The 21,236-nt window shown below is 43.0% G+C and overlaps 1 protein-coding gene across 16 annotated transcripts in view; it reads right to left on the reverse strand.

Moving 5' to 3' along the window:
- Window positions 1–21,236, reverse strand: part of LOC309665580 (uncharacterized protein) — a 205,490-nt gene that overhangs the window by 70,859 nt on the left and 113,395 nt on the right. For 9 of the 16 annotated variants that reach the window (XR_014266527.1, XR_014266528.1, XR_014266530.1 and 6 more), the window contains one exon: window positions 16,221–16,294. The exons of 4 other annotated variants lie outside the window; for them this stretch is intronic. Coding sequence is in view for 6 of the 12 variants with exons in the window: in XM_082472214.1 (XP_082328340.1) it covers window positions 16,221–16,294 (74 nt within the window). In the remaining 6 variants the exon portion in view is untranslated. Of the gene's footprint in view, window positions 1–6,443; window positions 16,295–21,236 lie in introns of those variants that run through there. 3 more of the 16 variants (XM_082472211.1, XM_082472215.1, XM_082472212.1) reach the window with 2 other exon arrangements.

Here is a 21,236-nt window from a genome sequence, read left to right on the forward strand (position 1 = left end):
TGATTAAAAAGCCAGGTCTAAGTCACTCCAGGGTTGAGCCCTACTTGTGGGAATACTCAGCCCTTCTATTTCTGGGTAACTGTGGGCATTTCATTGTTCATTAGAATCTTCAATAGATAGTGGCTGAGAAAAAAAAAAAAAACTCAAACCAATTCACTTTACTCCTTACACAGATGTCTAGAAATGGTGAAACTTTGGCTAATAAGAAATTGAAAATTGGCTGTGGATAATAATCATCTGTGCAACTGCTATCTTCTTATTAGCATAAATGACCAAGCAATGCTCTAGCTGTGAGCATTGATGCTGTAGCTTCAGCCTCCTTACCACCACTGTGGAACTGTACCTTTCATTTTCCTTACTGCTTCTTAATGGGCAGTCCTTCAACCCTGAAGATGACTTTGCTGCAAAAGGACATGAACTTGGAGTTGTTTTCCACTGTAGGAAGAATAGGATTATAGACTCATCCACATTCCCTTACTCTCTCCCAATTGTCATCTCTATTCTCATCACAGTAGCTGGACACAGTTAAAGGATATAGACTTTTGGCCAGAGAACAAAAGAAAGATAACAGACCCACGTGGGCACTGAACCCCTGACCTCATTAGCATTGTTTTCTCACCACCTCTGCTAACAGAGAGCCCAATTACGAACACTGAATCAAAGAGGGAAGTCACCTCTTCACCTGGAGCCAAGAAAAGCCTACGACAGCTGGTTTTTAAGAAGGGAATGCTTCTCCAGTCAAATAACCACAGTACGAACATCCACAAGCAATTTCTAAGCATCTTCCATCCTTGCATGGCTCAGTATAACAAGAAGTGCTGTCAATGTGGTTTCCAGTCTGGGAGGTGATGAAGGCTTTGGGAGTATCACCCTACGATGAATGTGATGGAGTATGCTGGGTGTACCTTCTTACAAAGACTCTCGAGAGTGAGCCAACTTGAATCTGCTGCAGTTGTAATCCCCCAGTCTTAGTCCCCTCTTTGAAACCCTTCCATACTGTCTTTTTTTTTTTTTAACTTTTTATTTTATATTGGAGTATAGCCGATTAACAATGTTGTGATAGTTTCAGGTGCACAGCAAAGTGACTCAGCCATACATATACATGTATCCATTCTCCCTCAGACTCCCCTCTCATCCAGGCTGCCACATAACATTGAGCAGTGTTCCCTGTGCTATACGGTAGCTCCTTGTTTGTTCCACACTGTTAGTCTTGACACTCAAAGCTCTGCCTAACTTCTTTTGACTGTCCACTGAGAGATCTGTGGCAGAGATAGTTCCACAGTGGGTTTTACAATTGAAATGACTCATTACTCTATGGCATTATAGAGATTCTTCAAAGCGGTTCTTAAACTGCTAATTACAACTTCCTTGTTCTGAAAGGTAGCGAATTTGTACGATTTGTGACTCTGTGTGCATGAGTATATGCATGTATATAGTTGTTTAGGAATTTTTTTAGAATATAAGTTGAGTTACATCTAATTAGTTGTATTCCATTTTTTGAAAACTTAAGTTATTTCAATAAGCTCCTGGGATGCAATGACTGAATAGGTCAGTCAAGGCACGATGCTAATAAAACCAAAGATGACTCAATTCCCAGACCAGTCACAGGGCTTTTTAATAGCCATGGGCCACAGCTCTAGGCAGAGCCAACCAGCTCATACATGGTGTCATTTCCATAATGAGAACAAGGAGAGAGAGAGCATGGACAGTTCATTGCAGAAACACCTTCTCTACTGGAAAAAAAATACAGCCAATTCTGATGGCAGTGGTTTAGCTTTATATTGTTCTCATATACTAAGGGTGGCACTACTTAATGAATTAGAAGACATATGCCCAGAAGCTAGAGTTGGCCCATCCAAAGGTGAATTCTTGTTCTAGACTCCAAATTGCAGTTATGTTTCAGAATATATTTTTACTTTATAGAAGATTTTTGACCCTAAGGATTTGGCTGCTAACTCTTCCTTCTCCTCTCCTCTACTCTACTCTTCCCAGCACCAGACAACAATGAACTTCCCCCCCATTTCCCACCAAGCCTATGCATATAATTTACAGGCATACCTCGGAGATATTGTGGGCTCAGTTCCAGGCCACCACAGTAAAGGGAATAATGCAATAAAGCAAGTCACACCAGTGACTTGATTTTTTGATTTCCCAGTGTGTATAAAAGTTACATTTATACGATACTATGGTCTGTTAATTATGCAATAGCATTATGTCTAAAAAAACAGTGCACATATCTTATTTTAAAATACTTTATTTCTAACCATCATCTGAGCCTGTAGTGAGTCATAATTTTTTGCTGGTGGTGGGTCTTGCCTCAGTGTTGATGGCTGCTGACTAATCAGGGTGGTAGTTGCTGAAGGTTGGGAAGATTGTGGCAATTTCTTAAAATAAGATGACAATGAGGTTTGCTGCATCAATTGACTCTTCCTTTTCATGAACGATTTCTCTGTACCGTGCAATGGGATTGGATAGCATTTACCCACAGTAAAACTGCTTTCAGAATTGGGGTTGGTCCTCTCAAACCCTGATGCTGCCTTATCATCCAAGTGTATGTAATATTCTAAATCCTTTGCTGTCATTTCAACTATCTTCACAGCATCTTCACCAGGAGTAGATTTCATCTCAATAAATCACTTTCTTTGCTCATCCATAAGAAACAACTCCTCATCTATTCAAGTTTTATCATGAGATTGCAGCAATTCAGTCATATCTTCAGGCTCCACTTCTAATTCTAGTTCTCTTGGCGTTTTGACTATATTTGTCATTACTTCCTCCACTGAAGTCTTGAACCCCTCCAAGTCATATATGAGTGCTGGAATCAACTTCTTCTAAACTCCTGTTAATGTTGATATTGTGACCTCTTCCCATGAATTATGAATGTTCTTCATAGAATCTAGAATGTTGGATCCTTTCCAGAGGTTTTCAACTGACTTTACCCAGAGCTGTTGGAAGAATCACTATCTACGGCAGCTATAGCCTTATGAAATTTATTTCTTAAATAGTAAGACTTGAAAGTCAAAATTACTCCTTGATCCATGGGCAGCAGAATGGACATTGTGTCAGCAGGCATGAAAACAACATTAATCTCATTGTACATTCCATCAGAGCTTTTGGATGACCAGGTGCATTGTCAATGAGCAGTAATATTTTGAAAGGAATCTGTTTTTCTGAGCAGGAGGTCTCAAGAGTGGGCTTAAAATATTCAGTAAACCATGCTGTAAACAGATGTGCTGTCATCCACGCTTTGTTGTTCCATTTATAGAGCCCAGGCAGAGTAGACTTAACATAACTCTTAAGGGCCCTAGGACTTTCAGAATGGTAAATAAACATTGACTTCAACTTCAAGTCACCCGCTGCATTAGCTCCTAACAAGAGTTCCAGGGGGCTCTTTGAAGCTTTGGAGCCAGGCATTGACTTTTCCTCTCTAGCTATGAAAGTCCTAGATGGTATCTCCTTCCAACAGAAGCTGTTTCATCTACACTGAATATCTGTAGCCACCTTCCTTAATTATCTTAGCTACATCTCCTGGATAACTTGCTGTAGCTTCTACATCAGCACTTGCTGCTTCACCTTGCACTTTTATGTTATGGAGACAGCTTATTCCCTGAAACCTCATGAACCAACCTCTGCTGGCTTCAAACTTTCCTTCTGCAGCTTCCTAACCTCTCTCAACCTTTTGAATTGAAGAGAATTAGGGCCTTGCTCTGGATTAAGCTTTGACTTAAGAGAATGTTGTGGCTGGTTTGATCTTCTACCCAGACCACTAAAACTTCCTCCATATCAGCAATAAGGCTGTTTTGCTTTCCTTTGTGTTCACTGAAGTAGCACTTTAAATTTCCTTCAAGAACTTTTCCTTTGCATTCACAACTTGGCTAACTGTTTGGCCAAGAGGCCTCACTTTCAGCCTATCTTGGCTTTTGATATGCCTTCCTCACCAGGTTTAATCATTCCTAGCTTTTGATTTAAAGTGAGAGATGTGCGACACTTCCTTTCACTTGAACACTTAGAGGCCATTGCAGGGTTATTACGGTGCTTTGCAACCACGTAGAGGGGTGGGATAGGGAGGGTGGGAGGGAAACGCAAGAGGGAGGAGATATGGGGATATATGTATATGTATAGCTGATTCACTTTGTTATAAAGCAGAAACTAACACACCATTGTAAAGCAATTATACTCCAATAAAGATGTTTAAAAAAAAAGTAATAATAATTGACCTAATTTCAATACTGTTGTGTCTCAGGGAATAGGGAGGCCTGAGCAGAGGGAGAGAGATGGGGGATGGCTGGTTGGTGGAGAAGCAGAACATACACAACAATTATCAATTAAGTTAGTTGTCACATGTGGGTGAGCTTAATGGTGCCCCCAAACAATTACAATAGTAACATCACAGATCACTGATCACAGGGCACCATAACAAATCTAAAATAATTTAAAAAGTTTGAAATATTGCGTTAATTACATAAATGTTACACAGAGACAAGAAGTGAGCAAGTGCTATTGGAAAAATGGTACAGATAGACTTGCTCAATGCAGGGTTGCCACAGACCTTCATTTGTAAAAAACCCAATCTGCGAAGCGCAATAAAGTGAAGCACAATAAAATGAGGTCTGCCTGTATAGCCATAGAAAACTTAGTTTATGTGTCAATTCTGACTCTGTTTGATAGGCATTGCTAGTATGCCAACATCTCATTCTCCTCTCCTTCCAGGTACAAAGAAGATTACGTAGCCCTACTCTTTGAAGTTAGGTGTGTCCACGTGAGTAGTTTGGGTCAATGAAAGGTGAGCAAAAGAGTCCAGAACGTTTAACTGCTTCAACTCAACTCTCCAGACTTCATGGCAGCGAACCCAGAGGCAAACCTGAACCTACTGGTGATATATCAGCACTAGAAATGATGCCACCTCGTCAGCCTGTGATCCTGAGTGACGTCTCTGTGGAGCAGAGCTGCCCCTGACCCTACACCACCACCTCTGGATGGTAGGAAAACAAGAAATCAACCTGTGATGTTTTAAGCCATTGACAGTTTGAGGTTGTTTCTTTCCCCAGTCTATCCTCACTGCCTCACTAGAGAAGAAAGTATTTCAGCACCTCAGCCTTTCCGACTTGGGGACTGGGTATCTGAAGGTTTGCCAAGAGTTCCAGGCTCCGAAAGGCTCACCGAGGCACTTCCTACAATACTGGCCTTGTCTATGTTACTGGGTTCATGCCTCAGTTTCCCCTCTGAGTAGGGACCTGACTCTACTGTGGCCTAGCTCTCTTGGGCCCTCCATAACGTCATGATCAATGAAGCTGTAGGCATCTCCTGCCTCCACCTGGACTGTGTCAGCAGCCCCTCTCACTTGGTTTGAGCTTAGAGCCCATCTGAACCTCTCCTGTTTACCAAGCTCCCCATTACATCCTCACTGCACTGCTCTCCCAGGGTTTACCCACAGACTCCTCCTTTCCCTGCCTGTCCTTCACTTCACGTCTTGGTTGTCAAGTCGTCAATGTACCTCATGCTGAACCTTACTTGAGTTTTGATGACACTTGCTCTTATTATTTCCCAGCATATGGTTAAGTTACATATAAGAGCCCAGAACAACCTGAGAAGGATGGAGTTCAGAATAAATCCCACTTGTATGCTAAAGCAGGCAGAGTCCAGATTCTACAACAGGCCTGAAAGAAGTTGACTCCAACAGATAGAGCGTGGACTTAGGTGGGAATTAGGCAAAAGACTGGTGTCAAGACATTTAATATGATTTTAAAAGGGAAGCCAGTTGAGGTCAATACCAGGAGGCCAGAGAGGCAGGCAGAAACAGGGGCATGTGCAAGGCAGTATAAACCTTCTAAAAGACAGATGCTGGAATACTGGTTGCATTTCTGAGACAGAGAATAAGACAGGATCCAGATCTCAGACCTAGAGCAAATGTGGAGCCCAAGTCTCCAAAATAAGGCCAAGGTCAACTATTTGACTTTCCAGCCCAAGGTCTGGAGGATTGGAATCACAAAGGACTGCTGTCATTCCCTAAATGTGTCATGGGAAAACGTATGCTTTTTCTTGGGGTTTGGGAGATGGATGTGCCTATAAGTGGGGTTAAGGACACTTGATACGAGACAAAGAGGCTGAGAACCAAGCAGGATCTGACAGACTTCATTAGCAAAGTACATTGGCAGCATGGTCAAACCACTGTGCAAAGCAAGAAGTCAAGATTTCCAAATTGAAACAATTTGATGGAACAACTGACAACTCATGGTCTTACATAAAGGTTGATATGTCTTTCGATGCATAGAACTTTTCTGGATTGGGCAGAAGGGGAGATAAGTATGGACTTTGATTTAACCTCATCCCTCAGAGTATGTGTGGGGTTGTACTACTAGCTTAGATGGTTTTGGCTGAGGGATAAGGAAAGAATAGCTTCATCAGCTAGTGTTCACCAACAACTCTGTGTGCCTATCAAAAGTGTAGGAAGATTTGGACTCCTTCATTAAGAATCCCTTATTTTTTAGGGCAAAAACAGTTCATGCACATGAAACACTATGCAAGCATTATTAAACAATAGGTACTTTATTGTCAGCTTGCATTGATATGCCTCTGGCTACCATAGGATTGCAGAGAAGCCAAAGATGAATCACTGGGAAAAGTCAAATGATTTTCACACAGAAGGTAAAATTTTATGTGGAACTTAAAGTAAGGATGGAAATTGGATAGAGCTAAGGAAAGAATAAATCTGACAAGAGAAAGAGAATGAGCAAAAGCCTTGAAGTAAGAAGAGGAAGGGAGTCATGTTAGACAGCAGGAAGGCAGCCAGTGAGAGAATAGGGGTGTTGAGCAGTAAAAACAATTTGAGGTTGGCGGGGAGGTTGTCTAGAATGCAGCAAAACTTGGCAAGTAGCAAGCAGAGAAGTTTACACTTGCTGGGGTAGAAATTGAAAATCCCTAGTACCATTCACACAGAAGACAGAAAGGTAACAAAGGAAAGGAAACGGATGTGACCTAAGGCACCTAGATCACAGTCAAGGGAGACCTTCGGCAAGTAACCACACTGCTCCAAGGGGTGTTCTGGCTCTTGATATCCCTTGCCTCTGTGACTGTGAGTGATTTACACAGTGCTATGAAATAAACATCTGCTGAAGGTCCACTCTCAATTCAGAGCTTCACTAAGATGCTCAGCAATTCCAGAGGCCACTCTTCCTAGGACGGAGAACAGGCCTGGGTTTTCAGCATTCGAACCCATGGTCTTTCCATTCTTGCCTAACCTTCTCTAGCCTCTGCATAACCTCACCAGCCATGTGTCCTTAGGCACCTCCTGTCACCTGTACCACTCCCTAGACTGAGCAGAGTGACTGTGTCCTGATATGGAGGCTGTGACAAGTCAGAAACTCATTTTTACCTCATTAACTCTGCGCCCCTATTCCTGGGCACCTACAAAATTCACCTTTCCACCCTTGTTTGGAGCCCCAGGACAACCCAGGTCCTCCTTTTGCTTCCTGTTTTCAGAGAGCAGGCAGAAGAGATCCATACCAGCCTGTATGGCCAGAGTTACACTGGGCCCTGGGGACTTTCCAAGAGGGAATCTTCCTCAATTTGTTGTGAAGTTCTTTGGTTTGTTGATTTAAGTCTGTGGTCTCTAAAACATACAAATCTAAGTTCCAGAATTCACAAACTCTTTACGTGCTAGACATCATGTAATTCAGTTTAAAAGTTAAAGTGGAAAAATCAATCACTTGGATAATTAGTCTTTACCAATTTTCAAATATCTGAACATTTTTAGAAATGATTTAAATCTAAATTTTCCTGCAAATTTGTGAAGTAGAAATCCCAGACTCTGGTGGCAGATGGTGGACAAAGGGACCAAAAGGCTCAGAGAGCTGGGAATGATAGAGTGGCTCTCCTAGGTATCGTGGATGCTGTGATGCACCTCCCAGATGCTTCTTTAGGAATGAAAGGCCTGTTCTCCAGCTGCGTGTAGTGTACTAGCAGCTGACTGCCCCCAGCCGTATGCTTTTTCTGGAATTGCCCACAGAGGAACAGAGCTGCCTTTCCCAAGGCCATGGTCCCTTCCTTCCCAGGGGCAGTCTGCACACAGTGACTGAGGTAGGAGTATAAATGTCTGGCCCACTTGCTCCAACTCAGGACAACTCAGAAGGGCAGGCCCTACCTCAGGACCCCACGAGGAGACAGCTGGGTCTGTTTGGAAACTGCGTCAGAGGCCAATTTCTCTCTCCCAGCTGCTGATCCCAGGAGAATCTTGAATAAACTTCCTATGCACTAAATTCCATCTCAGGGTCTGCTTCCTGAGGATCCCAACTTCTGATACTAGGTAAGTGTAAAACATCTAGTTAATGGGAGGACCTAGAGCAGACTCCATTCACAGAAACAATGAGGAATACATTAGTGAGAGGGGCACCAGTGTCACTGGGAAACCCAGTACTGGCTGTCCTCTGTTGACCAGAGGAGAGAGATAATAGGAATTACTGTTATAAAACTGGGCTCCCTGTTAACAATGGGGATGATAGCTTGGCTATAGCATAGAAGTCAGGTGGCCCTACGTAATGATCAGAAGCAAGGTGAGTCCAATTATAATAATGAGCCTGCAGGTCAGTAAGGCAACCAGGGACAGACAACTGTGAGACGACTAGTAGAACATAGTGTTCCCAGGCTTCACATACTGTATGAGCAGCCAGCAGGGTACTGCTGAGTTTATACAACCAAAAGAATCAAGGATGAACAATCAAGAGGTTGAGCATGGTTTCCTCAATAAAAGTCATGATTCCTTGCCCAGTTTCTACATCTGAGCCCATGGTCTGAAGGAGAGACCAGGCCCTATGAGAAGGATCCTGCAACACCATGGCAAAGGCTGACAGTAATTATTCCCCCAGCCCTTCCCTAAAGATACCTCTATGGTCATTGATTCAGGTAGCCATACACTAGAGAAAGGGGAATATCCAGCTATTTAAGGACTGTTGGACAGACAGCCTGGGTGATATTGATAGTTGGGGGCCCGAAGTGTCATCATGATCCCTGTTAGAATGGGAGCAGATGGGGGCCAGGTAATAAATGAAGTCCCTGTCAGGCCCAGCTCACAGTGGGTCCACTGGGTCAATGGATCCATCCTGTGGTCATTTCCTTGACTGTTGACTGTATAATTGGAAGGGACACACTTGGTAGTTGAAAGAACCCCCAGACAGGTTCCTTGGCCTATGGCATAAGAGTTATTGCAGTGGGGAAGGCCATGCAAAAGGCTCTAAAACTGTTCTTGTCCCAGGCCAAGATAGTAAATAAAAGATAATATGGTTTCCTATGTGGGAATGGCAAAGACTAAAGCCACCCCTAAAATCTAAAGCATGTATGAGGTGGTGGTCCCCATCACATCCCCATTTAAGTCTCCAGTATGTCCCCTACGAAAAACAGAGGGATCATGTTGGATGATGTGATCTCCCCAAAACTCAACCAAGTCATAGCCCCAGTTGGAACTGTCACACTAGAAGTAACATCTTTCTAAAGCAGGTTAACACAGCTTCAGTTACATGGTATAAGGGCATTGACCTACATAACGAGTTAACTCTTTTCCATCTCTATCAGCAAGGAGAATTAGAAGCAATTCAAATGTAACTGACAATGGTATACATTTATGGTCTTGCCCCAAGGTGACGTGAACTCACCATCCTCTGTCTCAGTAGAGTCTGAAGAGATCGGGACCCTCTGGGCAGTCTACATATATAGTGAACATATATGTTCACTATATCCACACTATCTTGCTAATCCACCTGCATGAGCAAGAACTGGCAAGGGCGTTGGAGACTTTGTGGGAAAAAAGTTCAATCAATAGGTAGAGATAGAGAGACAAAGGGTAAGGGTGAGAATACTAGCTAAAGGGAGAGAGAGAGAATGCTAGCCAGAGACAGAGAGAGGGAGAGAGAGAGAGAGAAACTAGTTAATGAGAGAGATGGAGAGGGTGGAATACAAACGTTATGTCAATATCAAATAATCTGCAGCATTCCAGGACATCCCACCCCCCTGACGATATTATTGTATCTTATACCTCTCACAACTAAGAAGAAAGCACCATGCTTCCTTGGTAGGCCTCTTTGGGTTCTTGAGAGACAGTACATTCTTGACTTGAGAATACACAAGTGACATGTAAGGCTGCCAGCTCTGAGTGGGGCTCAGAAAGAAAGGACCGTGCAACAGGTTCAGAGTGCTGTACGAGCAGCCTGCCACTTGATCTAGTCAACTCATTGGATCTTATGATACAAAAAGATGTGCAGAGTGTATGGCAAACCCCACAGGAGAATCAGAATTTAGAACTCTAAGCTTCTGGAGCAAGGGTATGCCATCTATAGCAGAGAACTAAACACCATTCAAAAGAGGGTTCCTTGCATGCTCCTGGCCCTGGTAGAGATGGAACATCTGACCATAAGACACCAAGCGACCATGCAGCCAGAGCTACCCATTATGGGGGGTTTATCAGACCCACCAAGTCATAAGGTTGGTCAGGCATAAAAGCCATCAATTGTAAGATGGAAGTAGGACATCCAGGATCAGGCATGAGCAGGGCCAGAGGGTGAAAACTGCAGAAGCCCTTGTCATCCACCACTGTTGCACTTGCCCTTAGCAAACATCTATGACCACATAGGAGGCCCCTTATGACCACCTGATGAAGGTGGGGAAAAGGCCAAATTTGGTTTATGGATGGCTCAGTGTGTGAGCACAAGCTGAAAATGGACTCCTGGTGAACTGCAACCCCATTAAGTGGTGGCCTGCAACAGTGAGGGGAAATCCTCCTAATAGGCAAAGCTTTAGGTGGTATATCTGATGATAAACTGTGTATGGAAAGAGAAATCAGCCGAGGTAAGAATTTCCCTAGACTCATGAGTAGCGGTGAATGGCTTGGCTGGGCAAGGACCTGGAACCAAGATGTTTGGAGGATCAGAAACAAGAAAATCTGAGCAAGAAGCATGTTGATGGATCTATAAGAATGGGTGTGAAACATGAAAATCTTTTTATATTATGTTAATGACCATCAGAGAGTAAACACCATGGAATAAATAGTCAACTAAATAACCAACTACACATAATAACTAAGCCAATTGATGTCAGCCAGCCTCTGTCATTAGTCACCCTAATCCTGGTGTGATGAGTTCATGAATAAGATACCCATTGTGACAGGGATAGAGGGGATGCCTGAGCCCTAAACTACAGGCTCCCACTCACCAAAGCCAACTTAGTTGTTGTCACCACTAAATGTCTCATTTGACACACAAAGACTAGTGCTGAGCCCATCCCTTGAGACCAACCACCCACTTGGTGGTAAATTGATCAAAGGAGATCCTTTTCACCCTGGATGGGGCAGCAATTCTTCTTAACTGAAATCAACATATATCCTGTTTGCAAGGCTGTGGCCTGCTTGACTACAGATGTTTAATCTACTGACATCCACTTAATATGTCACTTACTATCCACTTAATATTCCACTTAATGTCACCTCTGACTAAGGGACCCACTTTATAGAAAAGGAGGTGTGGCAGTGGGCACACAACCAAAGGATCCATTGGTTCTATTAAGTATCACAACACACAGAATCTGTAGACCTGATAAAACAATGAAATGGTTTTTTGAGGGCACAGCTGAAGTGCTAGCTTAGAGATGATACTGCAAGAACTGGGTACCATCCTCCAGGATAAGACATACATCTTTAATCAACAACCAACATATGGTGCTGTGCCCTGATAGGGGGAGTTATTGAGGATGGGGACCAAGAAGTGGAAGGAGGAGTGGCCCTGCTCACCATCACTCCCAGTGGCCCACTTGAGAAATCTGAGTTTTCCATCCCCACAACTTTAGGCTCTATGGGTCTAGAAGTCATGGTTCCCAGAGACGGGGAGGGGTCCCCTGCTCCGGAGCACAGATGGCCTTGAAATACGGATGGGCCTGACCTACTCACATGATAATCACATAGGTTATCCAGTGATTCCCAGTAATATCCAGTGATACCCAGTAATAGCTAATAATGTCAGGCAAGTCCCCAAGGAATCCATATGTAACTGAATTTCCCTAGAGTAGAAGATTCTTGTGGTTAATTTCTTGGGCGCTTTGGAGACAGCCCTAAAGGAGCATCAGAGATAGGCTTGCAGTCAGACATTCAGAGGTATGAGTAAAGCAGGGTCCCTCTCCTTTCAGAGAGCCTCCCCACAAGCACACCTGGGTAGAGGAGAGCCACGCTTCCTCACAGGTGTGTCACCACACACCCAGGTTCCATGAATGGATTACAGGTGTGTGTGGGGATTCTGCTCTCTGAGCCTGCAGGGCAGCTGGGCAGGGCCTGGGGCAGCCAGAGAGAGCCTCCAGCAGAAATCAGCCTCTTCCAGACCTCCTCACTAGGTTTTTCTAAAGAAGCAAAATCTGATGTTGTTTCCCTCATGAAAAACTCAACAAGCATCTGAGTGGAAGAATGAAGGATATGGGAAGCCAGGTGGGTCCTAGAAAGATCTTGTTTTGACGTTTGCCAACTTAATGCATACTTCGTGGTGGCCATATTAGAAGGGATCAATGTGTGAATTCTCTGGACTTCATTTAGATTTCCCTAAATAATTCTCCATAGAGCTGTATTGTTTCTCTATTCTGTGGCCAATTAAATTGGCCATCAGATCTTACTATGAAGAAAAATTCACCTGAAAGGGCATCAGCTGGGTAAACATCCTTGAACAGAAGTGCTGAGTCAGTTTTGAGCTGGTCCTCACTCAGGCAGGTATTCTCCCTTCCTGGGGTGAAGGGCTGTTTCGATATTACTCAAGAAATGAGAAAACATCTTCTTCTCTCATACTAGTTGCTCTTGAGGTACCCAACATATTTTTGGATCTTCCCAGGCATCCTTCTTTCCACCCACCCCCCCCTTGATGGTACCATATGCTTTCATCTTAGAAAGAAGTGCTGGTTTTTTACTTTCCCTTTATTTGCTGCAGGGCAGTGTCAGACAGTGCATCTATCCAGGGAGTGAGGTTCAAGGAGGCTGTAGGGGAGAGGTATTGCTTCTGGTAGGAAGCCACGCTTGCTGAGCTTGTGGTCTACTTGGGCCCTCCATCGTGGCCTTGGGCAGGCCACTTGACCTGGGCCTCAGAGGGATTCAGTCACCAATGTAGAGCTGGTGGTGGCTTAGGGTGAGCTACTCTGACACCCAAAGAGAAAAGAAGCCTTGCAATTACCAAGAGCTTCTGCTGTGACAGGCTCACACAGAGCTCCCCAACTCAGAATAGGACGTTTCTCTCTTCTTTGTGTGAGAGTTTTTTTGGTGTCTGAGTCAGAAGCAAATACAGGCAAAGTTACACTGGTTCCTCCAGTCTTACCAGCATTGGCTCCGAGAGCAAAGCAGTGACGGTTCCAGATTTTCATCTCAAACCAGTGCCAACTGTTTGTCTTCTGCTGCTGGGTGGCAGGCCAAGCAGGGAGCAGGATGCTGAAGGGTCTTTTGCGTTTATCACCTCTTGTTTTTTATGATAACTTTATATGGTCTTTCCCAGCTACTAAACTCATACAGAGATCAGGACAAGGTCTCTTTGCTTCTACTTTTCTCCTTTATAACAACAATCACAGTCTCCTGAAACTGGACACATTTGTTTTCTCAGCCCACTAACTCCAACTACAGTACATTTCCTCCTTATCATCACTATTTAGTTTGTAATTATTCCAGTCTACGAACTCCTACAGAGGTTGGGGATAGCCGTGGCTAAATTGCTTGAATCACTGATTTGGGGTCCTTCGTTGTCATTAATAAACTCAGGACATAGGAATCCCTAGAGGTCCAGCTCCTCCAATTTGATGAACATTTATGTTTACACTCCAGGGACAGAAATGGAAGCTGTTGTCAAGGACCTTGCCATGAAGATCAGAAGTTTCATTTAAGTCTATCGTGATTGCAGGTTCTGTTTATTCTCTTGCTGTAAAATGGCTAATGAGAAGCCTATCTGGCTAAGTTATGAGAATGGCATCTAAAACAATGAAGAAATGAAATCCTAATCAGGCACAAACCACCTCTTCCCAAAGATACAGATCACCAGATCTCAAGTTACCCTGACGTTTGGCTCTATAGGGAATTGAAAGGAATCAACCTAAAAGACAGCTGCTAAAAAGAGCTCATCCCCAAATATTTTAAACTTACATATGAAAGCTATGTTTCATTGAATGGCTGTGAACATCAACAATTGTTGGTGGCAGTATGGGGGATGGGGAGATCTTTAGAGTTTGCCCTCAGTCTTAATTAGAAATCACATTGGCTTGCAGGCCTACATTAATTTACAGGACCGACTAAGCTACGTATGACTAGATGTGCACATGTAGAGGCACCAAAAGGAGTGTTAAATAGTCATCTTCATCATCATCCAGCCAACACACAAATTGCATTAAAGCCCTGGATACACAGAGAACAAGAGCTACACAACACCACAGATGTTTTAGAATCATTTATCCTGCAGAAAGCTATGCAGTTTTCTTGTGTATCTTAAGTGAACTCATCAGCTAGAAATCTAGTTGTTGTGGATATTAAGAAATAGTGGTACAGTGGCAGAGACCTGGGCTGTTGCTTGGCTTTGAGTTGGTGATCCACAGTGGGAAGAAGGTAGCCTAGGGAGCCCCTGCAGGGCTCCGTGGAAGTCATTTACATATGCTCTTTAGAAGTGCCCCTCTCTCACCAGCCCTTGGGGACATCACAGATGGCAAACAGGGAAGGCTCACGGAACCCCAACATCTGGTCAAATGGTTCCACATAAGGAAAGAGAGTTAAATCTCTTTGATTAGAGTAGGTTACACACCCTTCTAGGACCTCCATTCTCTCTGCTTCAGGAACAATGATCTTAAAGTTTCAGAGAGATTTTGAACCCATTCAAAGCCCAAGAATAGCTATCTCAGTAGGAAGAACTTATTAACACAGAGATTTACATGAGTGAAGCTAGTCAATAAGAGAAGAGACTTTGGGAGGATGAAAGGAAATGAAGAGAAAAGGGAGTGAATAACCAAACAGTTCAAGTCAGAGTTTGATTTTATTTCCCATCCCGTAATTTTCATAAACCAAGATTTTTATACATTGGGTCTATCGATAAGAACTGGTTAAAAAATAAGGGAGAGGAAAGCCTTAAATAAATAGTAAAGCTAACAGAGACCCAGGGGCAGATCCTTCTCTCAAATGCACAGCTTGCTGCTCCACATATAGTATCTTGAAAAATCTTTACTGCCTTCAAAGATACAGCCCTTGGCACCGAGCACCATGCTTCCAAGTTTAAAATGTGGACCTCCATATTTATGTTCCCCAGATGGTGGGATTTATAAATGCACCATGGGGTGCTATTGAAATTAATAATTTAATTCATTTCCGTGATTGTGCCGTGATTGCTAGTCATTATGGCAATAACATAGTTAGTAGAGTCTCTCAGTTCTGGGATGTAGCTGAAGGGTAATCTCAGTGAGAGTAATTCCTCTGTCATCCTGTTTCAAATGCAGTCAATCCCTTCTGAATGGAGAATAGCCAAAAGTTTCTGGAATTAAAATGAAGCAGCATCAACCTAGTTAGATGAAGATGGCTTCAATTTATGTGATTTCAAAAGTTTGAAAGCAGTTCTCTAAGGACCAGTGAAATGATCTGTGATTGTTTAGCTTGGAGAAGGAACAGACAAGGAGAGACCCCAAGCACTGTCTCCAAACACACAAATCTCTCACTCTCTGTCTGTGGACAATCTACATCCAAACGCTTGAGAATTAACTGCACTTTTACTTTCTATTCCCACTTGTCTGCTTATCAAGGGAATATATTGGCAGCTGGGCTAAACGACTTCTGAAGTCTCTTCCAGAGATTCTCAGAGATTCCCCGAGTCAATGGTGGGGTGGAGGGAATAGCGGAATAACAGTTCTGTATTTCCTCAAGGGAAGTCCTTGCTTCTCTCAGCCTAATGATCTGAAAGCCTAAATGTGCAAGAGGGAAAATTATCGGGCAATGGCACACGTAAGTTTGGCCAATGTGAGCCCATTGGAATTTTGAACCCAAGAGGCTGTATGTAACTGCCTTGGATTTATAAAGTGCCTCTTCTTCTTTGAGAAACCTAAACCTATTTCCATATTTCCCTTATTATCCTCAAAGTTTTTGTTAATCATAGAAGTAAGGCCTGACCTATAGATCCTCATTCAATAGCTAAAGGAACTAATCCATGAATAATAACATAATCCCCCAAAACGTTGGAAATAGATTCTGCTACCTTCACTCCTCTCCTTGGCTCCATCCATTCGATTTCGCCTTTGGACGACTCTATTTCTGTCCAAAGCTCAGAGCCTGAATGAGCAAGAAGAGAAGCAGAATGATTTCTTACATCACTTCCACCAGCAATAACCCTGCACGGGGCGCAAGCTCAGACTCTGCCCACCACTGCATTCAAGAGAGGGGAAGAGTTAGTTAGGAAACAGAAAGTAGAAGATGAACACAGATACTCCCACCTCCCAAGAGGAGGGCTGGGACCTAGCAACTCCATAAAGACCAGACCCTTCTCTTTTGCTTCACACTCCTGTCTCATGTGGGTCAAGGAGCTCTCAGGATAGATCCAGGACACAGAAGCATAACTACCTTTTTGTCCCAACCTGGTATCAAGGAAAGCTTTAAAAAGGCTGTGGGTTTGGGGAAATGGCAACAAAAATTTGCCCTACTGTTGTTTTTCAGTAACTAAACAGTAAACGTCACTGATGAAGTAAGTACATGGTGACTGCAGGCAGGACACCCCAGTAATTGTTCTGAGTGATAACGGTGAACGTTCCATGCTAAATGCCCAGGGCTCCTTCCTTATCTCCCTAACTGCCTCACCTCTTACTTTCCTGACAGTTTGTACCTCTTCAATAGTGCTTCTCATACCATGTTTAGACTGCAGGCTCTGAGAAAGTGTGCCCTACTCACCTCCATAGCTGTCCCCATGACACCAACACAGGGATTCCCACATAGGAGAAGGTCGGGAGATGTTACTGAATCACATTCATCTGATTAGTGGAAACAGTAGGTATCACTAAAGGACGGGTGGTGGAATTTGCTCTATTTTCTTTCTGGTCATGAAAAGAAGAGGTAAGGAGAACCCAGACTCCTTAAGTATATTGCACCTTACCTATGTGACAAAAGAGAATGAAGTTAATGTGGCATTTTTCATAGAAATGAAGGATCTCCTCTACTTGGCAACATTGAAGACATTGAGGGACAGGTGGGAGATTTGGAGTCACTGATTATTTTTCCTCTTCCCATTGCTCTCATGCAGTTGTTATTGTGGCTGCTGTTGGTGACATTTCACAGGTCATTACTTACTCCTGAAAACACCTTCCAGTGACCCGGCAAGAGTATGTAGAAAACAGGTCCTTGGACTAAAAGTCAAGTGAATTACATCCTAATCCCAGCACTTTCCCCAACTTGCTGTGTGAACTTGTGCAAATCTTGAGCTGCCCTTGTTAGTGTCCTCTTTTTAAGGGTGCCGTAGTGGAAGGAGAGTGGGCTTGGGGGTTAAACAAACATGGGTTTAAATACCACACCTTACTTTTATAAGTTATGTGGCTTTGGGCAAGTTAAGTCACTCTCATAGTCTCAAGTTCTTCATTTTTAACATGAGGATAGCCTGTCCTAATACAGAGAACTTTAAATAAGCTCATACACGTAAAACGCTTCACCAAATACCTGGCATAAACTAGGCATCTAAATATGTTATTTGCTTCAGTTTTCTATAAAATGGGTGTTATAGGCTGAATGTTTATATTCCCCCCAAAATTCATATGTTGAAACCTAATGCCCAATGTGCTGGTATTAGGAGGTGGGGCTTTGGGAGGTGATTAGGTCATGAGGGTGGAGCCCTCATGAATGGGATTAGTGCCCTTATAAAAGAGGCTCCAGAGAGCTACCTCGTTCCTTCTACCCTGTGAGGACACAATGAGAAGTCAGCCATCTACAACCTGGAAGAGGGCTCTCACTAGAACCCAACCATGCTGGCATACTGAACTTAGACTTCTGGCCTCTAGAACTTTGAGCAATAAGTTTCTGCTGTTTATAACCACCTGGTTTGTGCTGTTTTGTTATAGCAGACTAAGACAATGGGGTTTCATCACCTCCTTGTCAAGTTGTTTAAAGGATCAAATGAGATTATAGATGATAAAGTTCACTGAAAACTGCAAAACACTGCGCATTTGTATTCACGTGGGAATAAGAGAAACAGAACATAAATAACTAGGTACTATTGTATTTTGCTCCAATATCCAAAGAAAATTATCTAGTGTTTTCAAAGTATTTTTAAAACAATTTTTCAGAAGGAAACCAACATGAATTATTTTTATTATAAGAAGCCGTTTGTGGCAGTGGGGATAGGGAGAGGAAATAAAACTCCAAGTGTGATAAGATATAGAAGGATGACAGAGGTGCCTCTAATTTACACCTATATTCTGGCTCATCTGCAAAAGTGAGTTCCAATCCAAACTAAATGTGTCAGCACTATTTACAATAACCAGGACATGGATGTAACCTAAGTGTCCATCAACAGAGGAATGGATGAGGAAGATGTGGTGCATATATACAATGAAATATTACTCAGCCATAAAAAAGAATGAAATAATGTCATTTGCAACAACATGGATGGACCTAGAGATTGTCATACTGAGTGAAGTAAGGCAGACAGAGAAAGACAAATATCATATGATATTGCTTATATGTGGAATCTAAAAAAAGGGTAAAAATGAATTTATATACAAAACAGAAATAGAATTACAGATGTAGCAAATAAACTTATGGTTACCAGGGGGGAAGGAGGGGAGGGATAAATTGGAAGATAGGGATTGACATATACACACTACTGTATATAAAATAGATAACTAATAAGGACTTACTGTATAGCAAAAGGAACTCTACTCAATACTCTGCAATGGCCTATATGGGAAAAGAATCTAAAAAAGAGTGGATATATGTATATGTATAACTGATTCACCTTGTTGTACCCTGAAACTAACACAACATTTTAAATCAACTATACTCCAAAAAAATTTTTTAAAAACACACAGCAAACTAAATATGTCAGAATAGAAAGATTAGTCCAATGACCATTTCAGTCAATCTTGAGTGATTCATGCTCATTGGAGACTTTGTGAAGATGGATAATGGCTAGAGTTCTTTGTTATAGCCTCCTGCTGAGTGTGCCAGGCATATAAAAACACGTTGGCCACTCTAATTCAGTAGGACAACTCTTTCCAAACTCTGATGCAGGGAGCACTTTTCTACAGAATGTTTATAGTGCTCTGGAGTCAAATATATTTAGGGAAAATCTTTACCCCTATCTCAGATATTCACAGCGTATATTTGTAGAGTAAAGCTTCTGGGAGGTCTTGGAGAATTAAGTACATTTGTTTAACCCAGAATTTCCCAAACTAATTAAACCATAAGACTTTTCCCATTTCCTCTACAAAGTCACAAATCATAGCTGTTAGAACAATGTTTTATATAAACACAAATCCAAGAAGAGATTTGTCTCCCAACCTATTCTGTTATACAGGGGCCATAGTCAGTATGCTGCAGAGCAAGGTTGCTGGGAAACAAGAGCTTCAGGGCCTTTGCTAGATAATTGTGCATATTCTTCCACCAGTGTTGTGGAACCAGGATGTCACTTGGAAGAGCAGAGATCATAGATGTATATTTCAGTATGGCAAATATTCACCACCACATGGACGCTGCAGAGGGTCTTGGGCAAGGGAAGCCTACATAGCACCACCCAGTGCCAGAGCACATTTCATTCTCAGATCGAGCCATCAGCAAAGGGGGGTATGGAGAGAGAAAACCGAGGCACTGCCCTCATTCCAGAATGATGCAGCAAATGCACTAAAAGTCAACCCACACCGCTTACTCTCCCTCCTCTGCTCAAAACCATTTCAGATCCAAATAATAGCTAAACTTGCCATTGAGAGAAATCTGACATCTTCAAGGTGGTTATACAGTTTTCTAAATTCACTCTCTGAACTTGGTTCTAGCTTAAAGAGCAGAAACTTAAATCGAGTAGTAAAAATCATACGGAGTAACAGGACACAGGTTTCACATCCTTTTCCCCCAGCGCCCTGTGCGCACACACACACTTATTCTTCTATTTATTTTCCTCCACTATTCAGATTCATTGGCATCATCCTTTCCTCCCAGCGATGATCTACTCCATTGTCTTCTTGCCACACAATCCAATTCAAGACAATTGTTTCTTATCCACTGTGTGCCAGGCACTGACTTAGAGTCATCCGTTCTCGGGGTCATCTTGGAGCAGACTCATCTTGGATTCTGCCCTCTCATGCACGGTATTTAACTGATTACAAAATCCCATCGATTCCACCTCCGAAATATCACCCCACTGTTACCAGATCTACTTCCTTAACTATCCTCCCACGGCCCTCCTTCTGGTCCTCATCATTTCTCACCCAGAAAAATGCAGCAGCCTGATGGGTCTTCCTGCTTCCAGAATTAATCCACTTCCATGCTTGGGCAGCCAAAGATCTGACCGTAAACTAATGATGCTCTGCATCATCTACAGAAAACAGCCTCAACTTTAGGCAGCAGCATCAGGGACCCTTCATAGTCTGGCCCCTCACTACCTTTACAATTCCAAGTTTCCAGGACTCTTGCCTTCTCCCTTTCCTCCATCATACCTCCCCCAGCAACAATGGAGTCTTATTCATTATTCTTAGTATATAATGCTAGGTCTGGCACAAAGCAGGTACTCAGCAAATTCCTGTCAAATGATATGTGGCATAAATGTATGAATGAATGGATGAAAAAGTAAATATATTACTTTCGTACTGCTGCTGTAAAAAGTTACCACAAATTTATTGGTTTAAGACAGCGGTCCTGGGACATCCCTGGTGGCCCAGTGGTTAAGAATCCACCTGCCAATACAGGGGACATGGGTTCTATCCCTGGGCCAGGAACATCCCACATGCCACGGATCAACTAAGCCCGTGCGCCACAACTACTGAGCCTGCGTTCTAGAGTCCGTGAGCCACAAATACTGAGCCCACGTGCCACAACTATGGAAAGCCCGCACGCCTAGAGCCCCTGCTCCACAACAAGAGAAGCCACTGCAATGAGAAGCCTTCGCACTTCAATGAAGAGTAGCCCCCACTCACCACAACTAGAGAAAGCCCATGCACGGCAATGAAGACCCAATGCAGCCACAAAAAAAAAAAAAGACAGCAGTCTCCAACCTTTTTGGCACCAGGGACCAGTTTCGTGG

Source organism: Balaenoptera physalus, assembly GCF_965194825.1.
Source record: "Balaenoptera physalus genome assembly, chromosome: 1".
Classification (NCBI taxonomy): domain Eukaryota; kingdom Metazoa; phylum Chordata; class Mammalia; order Artiodactyla; family Balaenopteridae; genus Balaenoptera; species Balaenoptera physalus.